The 20,075-nt window shown below is 37.1% G+C and overlaps 1 protein-coding gene across 15 annotated transcripts in view; it reads left to right on the top strand.

Moving 5' to 3' along the window:
- Positions 1-20,075, top strand: part of MLLT10 (MLLT10 histone lysine methyltransferase DOT1L cofactor) — a 198,777-nt gene that overhangs the window by 69,682 nt on the left and 109,020 nt on the right. For 12 of the 15 annotated variants that reach the window (XM_012767336.3, XM_012767335.3, XM_012767332.3 and 9 more), the window contains 3 exons: positions 4,359-4,468; positions 17,388-17,491; positions 19,756-19,849. In XM_012767336.3, the coding sequence (XP_012622790.1) occupies positions 4,421-4,468; positions 17,388-17,491; positions 19,756-19,849 (246 nt within the window). In that variant the 5' untranslated portion in view covers positions 4,359-4,420. The remainder of the gene's footprint in view (positions 1-4,358; positions 4,469-17,387; positions 17,492-19,755; positions 19,850-20,075) is intronic. The other 3 variants (XM_075997678.1, XM_012767337.3, XM_075997676.1) reach the window with 1 other exon arrangement.

The raw sequence follows: 20,075 nt of genomic DNA, 5'->3' as shown, positions 1-20,075 counted from the left end.
CTGGACTATTGACATTCGGTTGTGTGTCTTAACTAGTAATCTTTTGTCCCAGGTGTTTGTGGGTTGTTTGTCTGGGCTTATAGTGATTTTGAGGGCACTTTTCTGTCCTGAGTGAGTTCTGAGTTCTTCACAAGAAGGAAGGAAGACAAGCACATAGATAGCATCAGTCCTTCAGTAGCCACTTTGGAACAAAGAAACACAATTCTTTGCAAAGTCTGCTCTCCTTTTAAAATCAGAAACCAGGGCTCCACACTGGAACCTCCAAACCTAGGGCAGGCATGGGTCAAAGGAAAGTAAAAATGCCCAAAGATTTCCCACTATTTTTAGGTTGTCTTTTCCTTGACTCAGTCTTTGCTTGGTTGTAGTAACCTTTTTTTTAATTTCAAAATTTTATTAGGGGTAGAAACATTTAAGTTACATGTATTGTCTTTGCACTGCCCAAGTTGGAGCTACAAGTGTGCACTGCACCCATTAGATGTACACTTACCCATGCCCTCCCCCCACCATCCACCTGCCTGACACCCAATTAATGTCACTCTACCGTATGTGCACATAGGTGTTGATCAGTTAGTACCAATTTGATAGTGAGTACGTGCCGTGTTTGTTTCTCCATTCTTGTGAGAATTCACTTAGAAGAATGAGCTCTAGCACCAACCAGCTTAATATAAGAGGTGTTGACCATTGTTTTTTGTGGCTGAGTGGTATTCCATGGTATACATATACCACATTTTATTAATCTACTCATGTATTGATGGGTGCTTTGGTTGTTTCCACATCTTTGCTATTGTGAATTGTGCTGCTATAAACATTCAAGTGCAGATGTTTTTATTATAGAGCAACTTTTTTTCCTTTGGGTAGATGCCCAGTAGTGGGATTGCAGGAGCAAATGGTGGGTGTACTTTTAGTTCTTTGAGGTATCTCCATATTACTTTCCATAGAGGTCATACTAGTTTGCAGTTCCACCAGCAGTGTATGATCATTCCTATCTCCCTGCATCCAAGCCAATATTTGTTGTTTTGGAACTTTTTGATAAACACCATTCTCACTGGAGTTAAGTGATACCTCATTGTGGTTTTAATTTGCATTTTCCTGATGATTAGAGATGTTAAGCATTTTTTCAGTTTTCCCAAAGTTCTGATGAAGTTGACAATTCCTGCTTGATTTTTGTTGTTGTTGTTGTTTCTGTGATGGGATCTGCCCTTGTAAGCTGCCTGCTCCACCATTTTTGCTATTGTAAATCTAGATATTTTTGCATTTCCATAAATCTTCTTGAATTTTGTTCTGAGTTACAGTTAAGTTTTTTGGAAACAGTTTGATCCTTTCAAGTCCTGCTCTTATGACTTGTCAGGTGGGTCTGGAACAGTGGTTTTTCTAGGGGTAATTATTCCCCACTACTGAGGCAGGACCTTCCCGAGTATTCTACCCTGTGAATTATGAGTTTTTCCAGTCTGGCTTGAGGGAACAGGCACTGTTGTTTGGCTCTTTGGCTGCTGCTCACTGTTTCTTTTAAGTAGATCTTTCCCCAATCTTAGTTTATTTTCTCATACATGCACTGATCAGTACTCTGCTGAATACTCAAATGGTACCCCCTGCATAACTCTAGATTTTCTTTCTGTGAAGAGCTCTTATTTTCAATACTCTTATGCTAATTTTTGCTGCCTTGGTTTCACCAGAGTCTTAGCTCCAACTCCTAGACTCTGGGAGTTTTCCTGTGCTGTTGCTAGAAAAAAATCTCAAGACGGTACGGCTCACCTCATTTATTTCTTGTCTTTTTTAGGCCTGTCGTCCTTTCTTACCTGACATCCAGTGTCTTATAAATCATTGTCTCAAGTATTTTGTTCATGGGATGTATGAATTGTTTCATGTAGAAGGCTAAATAAATTTGGTCCTTGTTATTCCGCTTTGGACAGAAGTGGAAGTCTCCTATTCTTTCTTTCTTTCTTTTTTTTTTTTTTTTTGAGACAGAGTCTCGCTTTGTTGCCCAGGCTAGAGTGAGTGCCGTGGCGTCAGCCTAGCTCACAGCAACCTCAAACTCCTGGGCTCAAGCAATCCTCCTGCCTCAGCCTCCCGAGTAGCTGGGACTACAGGCACGTGCCACCATGCCCGGCTAATTTTATATATATATATATATATATATATATATATATATATATATATATATATATTAGTTGGCCAATTAATTTCTTTCTATTTTTATAGTAGAGACAGGGTCTCGCTCAGGCCGGTTTTGAACTCCTGACCTTGAGCAATCCGCCCGCCTCAGCCTCCCAGAGTGCTAGGATTACAAGCGTGAGCCACCACGCCCGGCCTCCTATTCTTTCTTAACCTTAATTTTTCCGTTTGTTTCTCTGTTCCCTCTTCCTCCTTTGGATTGAGTATTTTTTATTACTGCATTTTAATCAGTTCACCAATGTGTAACTAATTAGTATTGAATTTAAATTTAATTAATTGCATTAAATTTTTTTGAGCTATATCTCTTTTTGTATTCACAAATATGTATATTTATGTATGTAGTGGTTGTTCTAGGGATTATAATTTTCACACCAGTAAGTTCAGTCACACAAAATGTATAAAGAAATCATAAAGGTATTTTCTGCTCCTTCCCCAGTTTTTATTATAAATGTGTTAAAGTTAAATATATCGCAAACCCAACCAGACAATGTTTTGATTTTTATTGTAAGCAGTCATACATATTTTAAATGAAAAGATGCATTATTGTTGTTTTATATGTTCAGGATCCATTACAAGTACCAGCATGTTTATCAGTCTATATTTTTTTCTTCAATTTAGAACTTCTTTCTTGGATATATTTTTTTTTTTTTTTTTTGAGATGGAGTCTCACTTGTTGCCCAGGCTAGAGTGAGTGCCATGGCGGCAGCCTAGCTCACAGCAACCTCAAACTCCTGGGCTCAAGCAATCCTTCTGCCTTAGCCTCCCGAGTAGCTGGGACTACAGGCATACGCCACCATCCATGCCCGGCTAATTTTTTCTATATATGTTAGTTGGCCAATTAATTTCTTTCTATTTATAGTAGAGACGGGGTCTCGCTCTTGCTCAGGCTGGTTTTGAACTCCTGACCTCGAGCAATCCGCCCGCCTCCCAGAGTGCTAGGATTACAGGCATGAGCCACCGTGACGGCCTTAAACTATTATTAATCTCACCCATTGGTTTCTTAATTTGTATGTTTTTATGCCTGGCATTTTTATTTATTATTACAGTTTCTAGTTCTTTGTAGCAATTTAAAATTTTTCCTTGTATGTATTATATTTGATCATAATAAGCATACTTATTTTAGTCTGTATTTGATACCTCCAAAATATTGATGTTTTGATTTTCTTGTTTCTGCTGGTTTTAATTTACATTGTTTGGTTTCTCTTGTGTTTAATATTTTTTTTTGTGCTGGAAATTATAGTTAACAAATTGTAGAAATTATTTGTAGCCCAGATGATACTGTTTTCCTCCAGAGAGGATATATATTTGCATCTGTTGGGCACCTTGGGGTGCTTGTAATTTAGGACTACCTTAGTCAAATTTTAGAGTTTAAGATGACAAAAGCTCAGGTATGATCTGTCTGAGGGCCTCCATACTTTTAGTTAATTCCTACTTCTGGCTTGTAGCTCTTCATTGCCACAACTGAAAGGGGGTGAGTGAGGGGTTTACTAACGTTCCTTCTCCCTTGGTTGATTGTGAATGTACATCCCTGTACTATTAGCTTTTCCTGAGTTTGACAGCAGGCATCTTTCATCCTTACAGCTGCCTTCTCTGAAATAGGCAGATGTTCTCGACGAAAGTGGCCAAAAGCCAAACCCAGGACTTCCATCTTTTTCCAGTTTTAGCCCAATAATTCTTCACGATCACATCAGCTCTTTACTACCTTTTAGTCCCATTTTAAAGATTATAGGAAACATTAGCATTTAATATCAATTGTTAAAATATTTAAAATTAAATTAGATAATGAATGTTAATACTAATATTCAAAATATGAATTTTTTATACAAAATTAAAACTTCAGTATTGATATTTACAATCTTAAGCATTAAACATTCTGTAACTATTTTTATAGTGGTTCTCAGAAGTAGCATTGATCTGAAAATTTAGTCTGCCCTTATAAGAAGTGTCAGTACCAGCATCCAAATTTATAAATGTTTCCCCTTATATTACTGTGATTAATAACTGGAGAAATGATTAAGAATGCTTTGTCAGTAGTGGTTTGACTATTCTCATGTAATGAAAGTAAGTAATGAGAATTTATTAATGTCTTTGTTGTACACTTACTTAAATAGGAATTTAAGGGATCTCTTTAGAGAGTTAGTGATTTTATTTTTGATAAAAATGACATTATTTTTATTTATTTTTAGGCTGGGCTCATGTGGTTTGTGCCCTATATATTCCAGAGGTACAGTTTGCCAATGTTTCTACAATGGAACCAATTGTTTTACAGTCTGTCCCACATGATCGTTATAATAAGGTACAGTGGAAATTATTTTATTACTGTTTGATTATAATTTTTTCTGTTTTAAAGTTGGGAGATGGGCTGGGTGCAATGGCTAAAGTCTGCAAACCTAGCACTTTGGAAGGCAGAGGTGGGAGAATTGCTTGAGGCCAGGAATTCAAGACCAGCCTGGGTAATGGTGAGATCCCATTTCTACAAAAAAGTAGAAAAATCAGCCTGGTGTAGTGGTTATGTGTCTTTAGTCCCAGCTACATGGGAGGCTGAGGCGGGAGGATCGCTTGAGCCCAGGAGTTTGAGGCTGCTGTGAAGCTGTGGTGATGCCACTGCACTCCAGCCTTGGGTGACAGAGTCTCAAAAAAAACCCGGGAAGTGGAAAGAATTTTTTTCTATTTTAAAACTAAGTGTCCATTAACAAGTTTAAATTACATATCTCCTCCAAATTTTAGAGAGATTTGGAAAAAATAGACTTACTATGTTAAACTGTAGTTATTAACATATATGCTACTAAGGTCACAGGAGTACAAAACAAACAAAATTATGTTACCTTTAAAGTAATCTAGGTATTTAATATTTTAACGTTTACAGACTATTTTAATCCTTATTGATTTATCCTTTAAGAACTATGGCCTTTTTTACTCTTTCAAGTATCAAAGGTCTGTTAATTTGAATTAATCATTATTTTGTGTAACATTCATTATAATGTATCATACATTCTTTAAACAAATCTTGTATCAGAATGTTACTTATCTCTCCCCAAAATTATTTATACCCCCAAAATATGGTTTTTATTGTTGGCCTTTAAGAAAACCTTTAATAGTTGCTTCTTTTTTCTATATTTCTTTTGCTTTAGTACATGTATGTTATTTTTTCATTCTCCTGCATTTTAGAAGGTTTTTCTATTATCCAGTGTGCTTTTAAGTATATTTTGCCTTTTCATTGAAATTTCATGTTCCCTCTGTGGAAGAAATTATAGTTTTGAAATTTTAAATATTTTTGTATTAAAAAAACTTTATGATGTAATTTTTTGAAAAGATTTGAAAATACAAAGATGTAAATAGAAAGATACCAGACAAAAATCATCCTAGTCTTTCTGCAGAAGAATGGGGGGGAGGGGAATCATCCTAAATCTCCTCATTCAAAGTCTCCTAGATTTTTTTCTCTGCATTTTTGCTTATAATATATACTTATAAAAATTTGGATCGTATTGCTTATATTTTGCCTGCTTTTGAAACTTATTAACCCTAAACATCTTTTTGTGTCAGTAACTTATATTTCTGCTATATTTTTAGTGAATACTTAATCTGGTATACAGATTATTGTGGGATTCAATAAACTGCAGATTTAATTAAGCAGCTGCTTATTTTTTTTTATTTTTTTTTTTTTTTGAGACAGAGTCTCGCTTTCTTGCCTAGGCTAGAGTGAGTGCCGTGGCATCAGCCTAGCTCACAGCAACCTCAAACTCCTGGGCTCAAGTGATCCTCCTGCCTCAGCCTCCCGAGTAGCTGGGACTACAGGCACGAGCCACCATGCCTGGCTGATTTTTATATTATATATATTAGTTGGCCAATTAATTTCTTTCTATTTTTATGGTAGAGACGGGGTCTCGCTCAGGCTGGTTTTTTTTTTTTTTTTTTTTTTCTTTTTTAATTTTTTTATTTTACTTTTTTCTTCAAGTCAGTAACATGGGGACAGGCTGGTTTTAAACTCCTGACCTTGAGCAATCCGCCCGCCTCGGCCTCCCAGAGTGCTAGGATTACAGGCGTGAGCCACCGCGCCCGGCCAGCAGCTGCTTATTGATGAAGGGTGTAGTTTGGTGTGTGGCATAGTATACACAAATAAAATGTCTGTGTAGAAGGGTGTGAACACTTTGGAAGCTTCAATAAATATATTTTTTGAAATTGCCCTCTAGAATGCAGTTGCCAATTTATAGTACTTTAATAATATGTGAGGTTGCTTATAACCTTCTATCATGTTAAGTGCACTGCATGTTACTGTTAAAAACATCTTTGCTTTTGTTTTTAGTGGAAATTATTATAGTGTTTGAGTTTATCTTGAGTACTGGTAAGGTTAAATATTTTGAAGGTTTTTTTTTAAGATTATTTTTGTAACTGGACTTTGCATGTCTGTTCACTTTTTTTTTTTTTTTTTTTTTTAAGACAGAGTCTCACTTTGTTGCCGGGGCTAGAGTGCCGTGGCGTCAGCCTAGCTCACAGCAACCTCAAACTCCTGGGCTCAAGTGATCCTTTTTCCTCATCCTCCCAAGTAGCTGGGACTACAAGCATGCGCCACCATTCCTGGCTAATTTTTTCTATGTACTTTTAGATGTCCAGCTAATTTTTAGTAACGATGGGGTCTCGCTTTTGCTCAGGCTGCTCTCGAACTCCTAACCTTGAGGGATCCACCCGCCTCGGCCTCCCAGAGTGCTAGGATTATAGGCATGAGCCCCACCGCTGCCCTGCCTGTTCATTTTGATACTGTAATTTTTTTTTACAAAGTGTTTTATATTAGAGGTGATATTCTTTTGTCTTATACATATACAGTGTATGTTTTTGCTCATAATTTAACATTTGTTTTTTTTTTTGAGACAGAGTCTCACTTTGTTGTCCAGGCTAGAGTGAGTGCCGTGGCGTCAGCCTAGCTCACAGCAACCTCAATCTCCTGGGCTCAAGCAATCCTCCTGCCTCAGCCTCCCGAGTAGCTGGGACTACAGGCATGCGCCACCATGCCCGGCTACTTTTTTTATATATATATATATATCAGTTGGCCAGTTAATTTCTTTCTATTTATAGTAGAGACGGGGTCTCGCTCTTGCTCAGGCTGGTTTTGAACTCCTGACATTGAGCAATCCGCCCACCTCGGCCTCCCAAGAGCTAGGATTACAGGCGTGAGCCACAGCGCCCGGCCTAACATTTGTTTTTAATTTTTATTATATCTTTGGTTTTTGTTGTTGGAATTCTAGCAGGCTAATGTTTTCTAATAGAGAAGTTTAAAATTTTTATGTAATTTACACAACTACCTTTTATTGTTTCTGCCTTTGATGCCATGCAAAGAAAATCTTTCTCAACTTATCTCATGGAGATAGAGAATAGAATGATAGATACCAGAGGCTGTGAAGAGAGTGTGAGTGGGAGATGGAAATAGGGGGGAGGTTGGTTAGTGGGTACAAATATATAGTTACATAGAACAAATAAGCCTCAACATTCTATAGCAGAGTTGGGTGACTATAGTTAGCAAAAGTGTATTGCATATAGGACTTCAAATGTTACCAACACATAGAAATGATAAATACTCAAGGTGAAGTATACTCCACATACACTAATTTCATCATTACACATTCTATGAATGTAACAAATGACACATGTAACCCAAAAATATGTAAAGTACTTTGTCAATGAAAAAACATGTAAAAAATCTTGCCCTATGTTAATGTATACATTTTTTTAGTATTTGGAAAGTTCATTTTTTAAAAAACTTACTTTTCGTTTTAATTTTAAAAGAATTCCAAACTTGATAACAGGTTATAGGAATAGTACAAAGAGCTCTTTCTCCCCCTAAACCATTTCAGAGCAATTTACCAATATAATACCCTGTCACCTCTGAATACTTTAGTATTTGCTATAATGAAAGACATTCTCCTAGATAACTATAATATATCAGGAAATCACAATCAGGAAATTAATAGTGATGCATTATTATTTTATTTTTTGAGACAGAGTCTCACTCTGTTGCCCAGGCTAGAGTGCCGCGGTGCCAGCCTAGCTCACAGCAACCTCAAACTCCTGGGCTCAAGTGATCCTCCTGCCTCAGCCTCCCGAGTAGCTGGGACTATAGGCATGTGCCACCATGCCCGGCTAATTTTTTCTATATATTTTTAGTTGCCCAACTAATTTCTTTCTATTTTTAGTAGAGACAGTGTCTCGCTCTTGTTCAGGCTGGTCTCAAACTCCTGAGCTCAAACGGTCCTCCCACCTTGGCCTCCCAGAGTGCTAGAATTACAGGTGTGAGCCATAACGCCCGGCCGAATAGTGATGCATTATTACTGTCTGATCGATTGACCTCATTGGTGTTTTCTCAATTTTTGTAAGAATGTTCTTCATATCAAAAAGATCACAAATTGCATTTTGTCTATTTGGTCTTTTTAAATCTCAAATAGCAACCCAGTCTTTCCCTGACTTTCATAACTTTGATACTTATGAACATTACAGAGCAGTTATTATTTTTTTTTTTTTACAGAGAATGGCCTCTCATTTGGATTTGTCTGATGTTGCCTCATGATTAAATGCTGATTATGTACTTTCAGCACAAATATCTCAGAAGTGATTCTGTATTCTTCTCATTGCACCCTATCTAGTGGTGCATTATTTCAGTTTTGACCATTACTGGTGATGTTACCTTGATCATTTGGTTTAAAGTGGTGTCTGTCAGGTGTCTCCACTGTGAGGCTAATCTTTTTTCTCTTTATAATCAATAAGCCTTTTATGGGGAAATACTCTGTATGTAAATATCTTGTTCCTTGGTCTTCTACTCACTAATTTTAGCATCCTTTGATGTTTCTTGGCTTAATTTATTACTATGATTGATAGCAAATGGTGGTTTTCTAAATTTCATAGTTTCTTCAGTTGACATTCTGCTGTAAGGAAAAGCTTTCTCTACTCCCTATTGATATTAGTATGGGCTTTATGCATTACTATTTTATTTTATGGGTCATACTCCATTACTGTTATTTATTTTGATGTTTGATTATCTCATGTTTGGCTGGTGGTACCTCTTCAAGTTATCTTCTATGTCTTTTGACATATTTCTGTCATTCTGTGAGCATTTCCTTACTTTTTACACAATGCTATATTCCAGGCTCATTTTGTATCATTCCTGCTCTAGCTCTGTAATCAAAATTTCTCCAAGGATCTCTGATTCTATTAGGTGAGAATATTTTAGAAACCAAAGTGGGTACTAGGCATGCTCATTGTTATTGGGATGTTGCTCTCTTAACATATCTAGAAAATAATGTATGAATATACATATAGAGATATACATTTACACATGTTCATATCTGTAATGTTTCTCTATCTTATATATTGGAAACTGTAATGTCACAGTGATACTTTTATTGAGAAAGAGTCTCACTGTGTTGCCTGGGCTAGAGTGGCATGGTGTCAGCCTAGCTCACAGCAACCTCAGACTCCTGAGCTTAAGCAATCCTCCTGTCTCAGCCTCCTGAGTAGCTGGGACTACAGGTGTACACCACCATGCCCTGCTAATTATTTCTGTTTTAGTAAAGACAAGGTCTCGCTCTTGCTCAGGCTGGTCTCAAACTCCTGACCTCAAGGCATCCTCTTGCCTCGGCCTCCCAGAGTGCAAGGATTATAGGCGTGAGCCATCACGCCCAGTCCACGGTGATACTTTTCATTCAGTATGTGGATATACATGCACATATACATATCGATGTATTACTGTATCCATCTATATATATATCAAAGTCCGTAAATTTAGAGTGACTTCTCCAAATCTAATCCAATAAGGTTTATTTTAACTTTTTATTTCCATATTTTTGATTCTCATCTGAGTCTCATTATCTTCAATAATTCACTTATTGAATTCAGTCTCTTCCTGTATTGACAAATCTTTTTACTATATCTTTTAACTATATATTTAACACAGATGCCATCCTAACATGGTTTAGACTCCACACCCCACTTTGGGTTGCAGCTGCTTCCCTACATGGCAGTCCTTTTCACTCTTTTTGGGATTTGACACTCAACTTCAGTTCACTCCTGTATATTCTTTACGTGGTCTTGAGCTGTCATGCCCCTCCGCCTACCTCTACTCCCATCCCCTTATGGCAGCCAGCCCTACTCAACCTCTGATACTTGTTTGGACTGTCCCTCACCCCCAGATACTTAATCTTGCTTGATCCCACCTCATGGCTTTAAGTATTCAAGGAGGAGGGGACAGAATTGACCTCTTAAAGTGATTCCAGCTCTGGTACTCCATGATCAAATGGAATAATGTATGGTTAAACCAGGGCTTCTTGGAGTAATCAAGAAGAAAAATGAAGATTCCATGTGAAGAGGCTCTTCTGTGGAGAACTCAGCATGGGGCAGTCCTCTCGAGATAAGGCTGACAGTGAAGAAGCAGTTTGGGGGACCTTAGAACCTTGCAAGAGATGAGAAGAGTCCCTGAAGACAACTGCTGGCTTGATATGAGAGTCTGAGAAATGGCACGGTGAATCAGCACTGGGCATGTGGCTTGGGGCGAGTCCAGGACTCTACTGTTGTCAGATGCCCAAATGCAAACTTGTCGTCAGCCTTAGAGGACTGGGGGCCCTTCTTAAGCTGCCCATGTTTTCTCACTAACCTATTTGGAATCAGCAGATAAGATTTTCCCCAGTTGCCTTTAAAAATATTACAGTATTGTCTCTTAAAAAAAAAAAGGAGGAAGGGACAAAAGGTGGAAGGAAGAATGAATTATTCAGATACACATATTTTATCCATGTAGTATTAATTTTAGAATATAGCAAGATGTTTGTTTAACTCTTTACCTCCTACCTGTGTTCAATCAACTTTTTAACACTATTGCTGAATATCTAGATTTTCCACAGTAATTTGAAATACTCTTTGAATCATTACTAAAAATTCTTGGCTATACTTGAGTATGTTTCTGAACTGTTTTTCCATTCCATTGATGTGTTTGTCTCTTTTTATCCTAGTACAACACTACTTTAAATGATCATATCTTTATATACATTTTGGGTTATGGCAGAACAAATACTGTCATGTTTTTATTTTTTCCAGATGAACATTAGGACTAACAATGCAGTTACAGTGAAATACTGTTTTAGAGAGAAATATCTTGTTATAATATTCTAGAAACATGATGTATTTCTCTAATCATGAAGTTTATTTTTTTCTTTCATTCTTGCCATTACTTTCCTTTTTATTGTTTTTCTTTTCTTTTTTTTTTTTGAGATGGTGTTTCACTCTGTTGCCCAGGCTAGAATGCCATGGTGTCAGCCTTGTTCACAGCAACCTCAAACTCCTGGGCCCAGGCAATCCTCCTGCCTCAGCCTCCCAAATAGCTGGAACTACAGGCATGTGCTACCATGCTCAGCTAATTGTTTTTCCCTATTTTTAGTTGCCCCACTAATTTTTTCTGTTTTTAGTGGAGAATGAGGGTCTTGCTTTTGCTTGGTCTGGTCTCAAACTCCTGACCTCAAGGGATCCTCCTGCCTAAACCTCCCAGAGTGCTAGGATTATAGGCATGAGCCACCATGCCTGGCCTATAGTTTTTTTTTTTTAATACATGATGGCTATATATGTTTGTTGGATTTTTCTTCTTGATATAGTTAATATTAGAATATATCACCTTAAAAAGTTAATAGTATTCTGTCCCTGTATATTCAACATGTTTAATAAGGGGCATGTAGTTCTAAAATGACAGAAATGATTGGAAAATGGATTGTTGAGTTTCAGAATATATCTTTAAAGGATAAGTTTAGAGGTATTTATTTACTGGGCACTTACTATGGACCTCTTTTGTATCAAGCATTGTGTTATACACCAGGAATTCAAGGATGCATAAAGTAGAGGGTTTTTCCTCCACATGGGACTCTCAATTAAAAACACAAGTAAATAAATAATTATGATGTGCAGAAATAATGTATAATAATAAGTCTGAATGGAGTGTTATAGGGTGTTATGGGAACATAATGAAGGGAGGAATTATTCTTGTGTAAGAAATTGATGAAGGCATACAAAGAGCTTCTAGAGCTTTGTAGAATAACTAGGAATTTGACCGGTGGAGAAAAGGATCAAATAATAATTCCAGACAAAAAAATAATATAAAGTAGGAATAGGAGGTGCTAAGGGGAGGTCGTAGGCATGGTCAGAGAATAGGAAGTAATCCTGTGTGGGTAGAATGCTGTGAGATTTAGAAAAAAATACAAGGATAGGAAAGGAAATTTTCTAAAATCTCTGTATAGTATATCTAAATTGCAGAGAATTTGCTGTATCAACCTGTTGCTAAATTTTCTACATGTTGCTAAAATAATGGCCACTTTTGCCGGGCGCGGTGGCTCACGCCTGTAATCCTAGCACTCTGGGAGGCTGAGGCGGGCGGATTGCTCAAGGTCAGGAGTTCAAAACCAGCCCGAGTGAGACCCCGTCTCTACCATAAAAATAGAAAGAAATTAATTGGCCAACTAATATATATATATATATATATATATATATATATATATATATATATATATATATATATATATCAATCAGCCGGGCATGGTGGCTCGTGCCTGTATTCCCAGCTACTTGGGAGGCTGAGGCAGGAGGATCGCTTGAGCCCAGGAGTTTGAGGTTGCTGTGAGCTAGGCTGATGCCATGGCACTCACTCTAGCCTAGGCAAGAAAGCGAGACTCTGTCTCAAAAAAAAAAAAAAAAGCCACTTTTTATACCATTTGTCTTCAGATTTTTATTTTTTGACTGCTCATATTTTCCTGTTACATGTATCAGTTCTTTATTTCACTAACATATATTTTGTTAATGCATAATGAGTGGCATGTTACCTTTAAATTACCTTTTAATAACTTTTTGGAAATGTGAAGATTGGGGCAACGAAGAGATTTGTGAACTTTCTTGGGACAGAAGCTTGTACTCTTTAGAGTGAAGGAAATGTTCATTTTAGAAAGCTGTAATTATATGTATATATATAATTTATTTTTATATATAAATAAAAAGTCTTTATTAGATGACCCCAAAGGAAAGAGTTTTTATAAGTATAGGAAGGATGATAATAGATGAGAGAAAGAAACCAAAAAACGTGATGTCATCGAATTATAAAAGCTTAAGCCTAGTGAAAATCTTTGAAAGTCTTAGTTTAATCTCCCCCCATTTTTTTTTCACAAAAGAGTGGTGGGTAGCTATTAAATTTTTATCAATATATTTAGAATATTTAGTTCGAAAGAACTAAATATTCTTTCTGGTTTTTAGGACTCCTTTTAGTACCATTTTAAAAATCAGGTTTGAGGTATAGTGGAGTTAAATATTTCTCCTTTCCACCCATTCACCCATCATTTATGGCGTACCCTATTATATGCATCAGGTGTATATAGTAGGGTAAATATGCATAAATCAATGACTATTAAACAGTGTTACAGTGCAGGGATTCTAGAAGTACAGACAAAAGCTTTAAAGTGGGAAATAGCAAGGGAGGGAGGGAATTGGTGAATGGAGGGACGTAGGAAGAAGGGTAATATTGGTAAGACCTTGAACGTGATATTTGGAATGCTGAGAGAGGCCTCATATGCCTCAGCCTCCTGAGTAGCTGGGACTATAGTGCATGCTACCATGTCTGGCTAATTTTTCCTTTCCTTTTTTTTTTTTTTTTTTTGTAGAAACAGGGTCTCACTCTTGCTCAGGCTGGTCTCAAACTCTAGCCTCAAGTAATCCTCCCTCCTTTGCCTCCCAGAGTGTTAGGATCACAGGCTTGAGCCAACTGTGCCCGGCCGGCAGTTTCTGTTCTCTCTTTATTTTCTCTGTGCGTCTCATTTTCCTACCTCTTTGGTAATTTTTTTGTTGAGAACTTATTTTAGGTATTATAACCCCTTTGGATAATGATTCTCTCTTCTCCTTGTGGGTCTTACTGTTTTTTTTCCATTTATTTGTTTACTCAGTTGACTGGACTATTTTTTAGTCTATTTTCCCAACCTGAATACAACCTCAGATGGCCCTGTTCTCCATCCCCACTCCTTCGCCCGCCCCGTTTATTAGCTTGACTTCCTAGCGTTGCAACACTTTTGCAACACTTTAGAGCCACATGAAACACTTACTGGTCAGGTTGTACTTAAGCCCTATTGGCCAGTTAGATTCTCATCCATTACTTTTGGATGTGTATCTGGCTTAGAGACTATTTTCCAAGAAGGTCCAAGGTTCTTGTTCAGGGGTTGTTTAGAAGGTGCAGCATTGAGCATGTGTAGTCTTTCAGAAAATAAAATCATATCAGATATGAATGTGACTTTATTTTCACATCTGGCTCCTTAGGAGTTACCCCCGAGTCACAGTAAATTATTGTTCAGCCAGTTTTTGATCATAGGTTATACTAAAGCCCCTTGAGAGGTTTGAGAGGTTTGTATGTGCCTTGGGGAATGCCTTTAATAGGGCCACAAAACCTGCTTTACTTTTCTCCTCATTGGGTGCAATGCAGTTCATGTTCACAGCCTCATAGACCCCCAGGGATGAGTGTGAGCCCAAGAGGACACTTCTTTGCTGTCAATCTCTGGTTCTCTCTTAATCTTCTGGCTGGTCTGCTGTGTGCTTGTTTTTCCTGGTATCTTGGAGCTACTAGTCCCATTTTATTGTGATAATTGCTCACCACCAAAGTATTTGTTGGGTTTTTTTTATTTCCCCTTCCAAATTTACTTAAATGTTGTTGAGTATGCTGGACCGAAATTCAGGTATTCTGTTAGTTTTCTTTTTTCCCTCATTAATATTATTTTTGTTTGGCAAATCATAATTGCATACATTTATGGGGTATAATGTGATGTTTTGATACACATATATAATGTGGAATTCTCCATGGTTTTTGACAGTGCATGAACTCCAAGCCTTGTTACAAAAAAAGTCTGACCTCTCAGGTAGAACTGCTGAATTCTTTGGTTCTTAAGGCCTCTTTAAATGCACAGCCTCTGCCTTACTGCTCTGGAATTGGGTGCTGGGGACAGTAATCTCCTTCTCTGTGTAAGCGATAGGTTTGCTGTATGACAGGGCATTGGGAGGAGGAAGAGGTGGGGTTTGTCTCTCCTTATTTGGAACTTCTGCTGTACTGTTTAGCTGGGGCAGCAATGCCAGGGCCCTAGGATTCTCAGTTTGTTGTGAAGGTGGGAGTCTATGCGTGGGGGCCACCAGGGCTGGGTAGGGAATAGAAACACTGCCAGCCTGGCCCTCCTATGGTGGAACTGTAGTGCTAGACTGGTAGCTGGGGTAGAGGGAGCCCTCATCTTCTTGGCCACACCTACTCAGAGTGGCCCTTCTATCGTGGGGAACATTGGGGGTACAGGGATGATGGGGGCAGGTTGTGGCTCAAATTTCACAGGCTCTTGCTATTGTCATTGAGATTTAATAGATTTTCTTGGATATGTTTTTCTATTTGCTGTATATCCTTGGGACAAATTCTGAGACTTTACCTGGTGGTTTTTCACCTGTGAAATGATTACTTCTCTGGGGAGAGTATATCTCCTTCTAGAAGCCCCCTTCCCACCTTTTCAAATAAATATATATCTGGTATAATTTCAAATTTTATAAAACGATCAAATGAATGGTATCTGTTCACTATCAGCTCTTTGGAAGTTACTGAGGCATTCCTTGAGGCCTATTTTGTGGGTTTTTTTCCCCCCTGAATTTTGTCATATAAAATGGTATTGTTTCAATGTGCTCTATCCTTTTTTTTTAAATCCTCTTGATCATTTGTAGTGGAAAAAAAAGTACACAAAATTCTTCCATTGTAATTAGTAACTTTCTCTTGTATTTCCAATGGTTAGAGATGCTTTTATTCAGTGTGTCTAAATTTTTTTTTTGTTTTTGGAAAAAAAGTCTCACTGTGTTGCCTGGGGTACTAGAATACAGTGGTATGATCATAGCTCACTGCAACCTCAAATGCCTGTGCTCAAGTGATTTTCTTGCTTCAGCCTCCTGAGTAGCTGGGACTATAGTGCATGCCACCATGACTGGCTAATTTTTCTATATTTTTTTTTTATAGAAACAGGGTTTCACTCTTGCTCAGGCTGGTCTTGAACTCATGGCCTCAAGCAATCCTCCCTCCTCAGCTTCCCAAACTGCTAGGATTACAGGGGGAGCCACTGCGCCTGGCCTATTGGTTTTGTTGTAATTTGGGATTTTACTTTTTACAGGTATAAAATGGTTTTTATAATTCTATTCATTGTGGAAAACATTCCATGTTTTCAACAGAGGAATTAAAATCATTTACTCAGCTAGATACTAGTTTTTTTTCAGAATATGTCCTTATAAATATTGTATGGTGTTATTTGGTGCTACAGTACAGAGTGAATAAAACCCTGCGATCCTATTGAAGTTGGCTAGGTTATACCTTATTACTATTCGGAAATGGGTTTCTTTTTTGACATATATCACCTGATAACATGTCGTCAGACATTGCTTTCTATATACTCTACTTCCAATCAGCTAATCTTATTCATTATACTCTGATACTCATAGATTACTGTTTATGTAATTCATTCTTTCATCACATGATCAGCTGGTGATTTGTAGCTGTGAAAAGTTGGTACTGTTAGTTATTTTTACTTGTTAAGTGGAAGAAGCTAATGAGTTTTTGAGGGTGTCCATTGGGCACCCTCTTTGGCATTTCGTACCTACTTGAAGCATCTTCCTCCCCAGCCCAAAGATGTCAGGTTAGTGAGGCTGAATGACAGCCCACAAATGATTCCTCATGGATATCAGGAATAACTTAAAGCTTGCTTACTCACATAGGACTGTACTTTGTTTCTTATGTCCCAACTCCCTGTATCAAACCCTCTTAGATATAATTATTTCCAGAAGAGAGGAAAGATAAATCTTTTTTATACCTTTGCTATAGGAATTGGTTGAAATTGACTAGATTTAAAGAAAAAGATGTGGACCCTGTCTTCTGTGCCTGGGAAGTGTCTTCCTGTCTTGTAGGGTTTTGAGATAATGCCTTTGTGAATTTTTCACTAGGACTATTTGCATGTTGTTGTTGTTGATGTTTTCCTGTTTGTATTTGCAAAAATTAGGTTATTGTTAAAAAAAAAGAATTCATGTTTATAACTAAAGTAGATTACATAGCAAATTCGATCTTCATTTCTAAACTTAATTATGAAGTTCAGATTCACATTAATTTAAGCACTTGTATTATTTTTGTTTCATTTTTGTTTCTGTTTTTCTACCCTAAGACTTGCTACATTTGTGATGAACAAGGAAGAGAAAGCAAAGCGGCCACTGGTGCATGCATGACATGTAATAAACATGGATGTCGACAGGCTTTCCATGTAACATGGTAAGTATGTTTCCACTGTTGTACGGAACAGATATTGGCGAATACCTTGTATAACAATTATAGTTAAAGACTTAGGCACTCAAACATTAATTATAGTAAATTTGGCTAGTTTTTATGTGCACATTTACTTATTGGTAATAAAGATAATTCTAATAATAACTGAGTGTATTTACCAGAGTGAATTTGCAATAAGTGGACCCTGGTTCTAATGTGTTACTCTGTGAGTTTCAGTTTCATCTTATTTAAAATATTGTCATTGATTATTTACCTTTGATTTGTTATTAGGATTAAATGAATTCATTTAGGTAAACTATTAGTACAATGTCTGAAATATTAGTAAGGGTTCAATGAATGATAGTGCTTCTTTACTTCCTGTGTCTCAAGGGAAAAATATATAATGCAACTACCATTAGTCTCAATGTTACAGTGACTACCCAAAAATTTACTTACAATATTTTTTCAGTGTATGATTTTGAGGGCGAAAATTATTTAGAACAAGATATTCTGCGTAATAGATAACAGTTACAAATAAAAGTTTGGGAATAATCCACACAGTTATTAATTTTAAGAATCAGTTTAGGCCGGGTGCGGTGGCTCATGGCTGTAATCCTAGCACTCTGGGAGGCCAAGGCGGGCGGATTGCTCAAGGTCAGGAGTTCGAAACCATCCTGAGCAAGAGCGAGACCCCGTCTCTACTATAAATAGAAAGAAATTAATTGGCCAACTAATATATATATAGAAAAAGTTAGCGGGGCATGGTGGCACATGCCTGTAGTCCCAACTACTTGGGAGGCTGAGGCAGAAGGATTGCTTGAGCCCAGGAGTTTGAGGTTGCCGCTGTGAGCTAGGCTGATGCCATGGCACTCACTCTAGCCTGGGCAACAAAGAGAGACTCTGTCGCAAAAAGAAAAAAAAAAAGAATCAGTTTACTCAGGCCTGTAATCCTAGCACTGTGAGAGGCCAGAGCAGGAGGATCGCTTGAGGCCAGGAGTTTGAGGTTGACGTGAGATGTGCTCACACTAATGCTCTTTAGCTTGGGCAACGACCAAGACCCTGTCTCCAAAAAAAAAAAAAAATAAATAAATAAATAGAAAAAGAAAGAAAAGGAAAAAACATTTGTCTATGCTTAGCTGCCATTGTAGGCACATGCTTATTTCCTTAGCTGTTAGTGTCTGAATAAAGTCCATTTTATGCTACTATTGGGGAATGGAAAAAGATTTTTGACTTTCATAAATTCTCTCAATTACTGTACCTAATTTTCCAAAGATGAAAGCGCATTTCTGGGTATGAGATCTATAGAATAATACCATAATTTCGGGATCTATGAAAGGTCAAATACAAATACACAAGATGGTGATTAGAAAGTTTAGCATTTTGTATTTTTAACACACTGACTGCCACACTAGGGAAAAAAATAATTTTTTCCTTGGGGCCACAGTGTGTTTTATTATAAAAATAGAATAAAAGCTTCAAAAACAAGTGAATCCATTCTAATTTAATGAAAAATTTGTTATTTTTAAATTGTTTTCTGTGTGTGAGTTATATGCAACTTGAAAAATAGCTCACACAGCTCCCAAGGTACAGACCTGTGAGTTACACATGCTTCACAAGACTCCGGGCTCAAAACTAGCCTGAGTTAATAAATACAACTTGTGGCAGATTAATGTGTTAAAAAATGTGAATATGGTAACTTTAGGTTTCAGTTCCATTTCTTTCATTGTTTTTGACTGAAAATCACAACTTATGTTTATGTTGACTATTGTGCTATGATATAAAGCATTTAGAGTTGCAAAATGCATCCTAGGTGAATGAATTTTTCCTTGTTAAGATTATGTAGTCTGCATTCATAAGCTCAGTTCCATCACATGTCCTTTCAGCTCTTTAGAGGCATGGCGTTTCCATTTGTACCTGTGAGACAGATTGAAAAAGTAAAGTAAAACAAAGTGTTAATAATGAGCAGGAAAGAATTTCTCTTACAGGAGCTTAATGTTTATTTGGTGACATAAATCATGCATCCATCTTCATCCTTAATAGAGATATGTGAAGAGTTTATTTTAAGCCATAGATATGACTTTAAAAAATGATCAATTGTAGGTTAGGGTGAAATGTACTTGGGTCACAGCTAGAACAGAGCTTTTTATTTTCCCGTTTTTTCTTAGGAAATGTGTTTTCTTACAAGCTGTTCATACTGCGAAGTAAATTTTGTTTAGATATACAGGTACTGTGGTTTGAGTTTTACTGTTATTCTTGGCTTTTATTTTCAGTGCTCAGTTTGCTGGATTACTTTGTGAAGAAGAAGGTAATGGCGCAGATAACGTCCAATACTGTGGCTACTGTAAATACCATTTTAGTAAGCTGGTAAGAATTTGTCTTGAATTTACTACTAAAATGATTAGTTTTGACAACAGAGTGACACTATTATATAAAAAAGGGCACATAAGAATTCCTTTCCCCTAGGTTTTTGCTTGAGATGAAGTTTTTGAGCTTGTTTTTTATTGGAATTGAAAAGGACCTAGTACATTTTGCCTTGCAGGGTTCATTTGTAAAGGTGAATATTCTAAAATATTCTCATTTAGAATATATG

The sequence above is a fragment of the Microcebus murinus genome, chromosome 25 (genome assembly GCF_040939455.1).
Source record: "Microcebus murinus isolate Inina chromosome 25, M.murinus_Inina_mat1.0, whole genome shotgun sequence".
Taxonomy (NCBI): Eukaryota; Metazoa; Chordata; class Mammalia; order Primates; family Cheirogaleidae; genus Microcebus; species Microcebus murinus.
The sequence above is the reverse complement of the archived record's forward strand: the minus strand, read 5'-3'. Positions and strand labels throughout refer to the sequence as shown.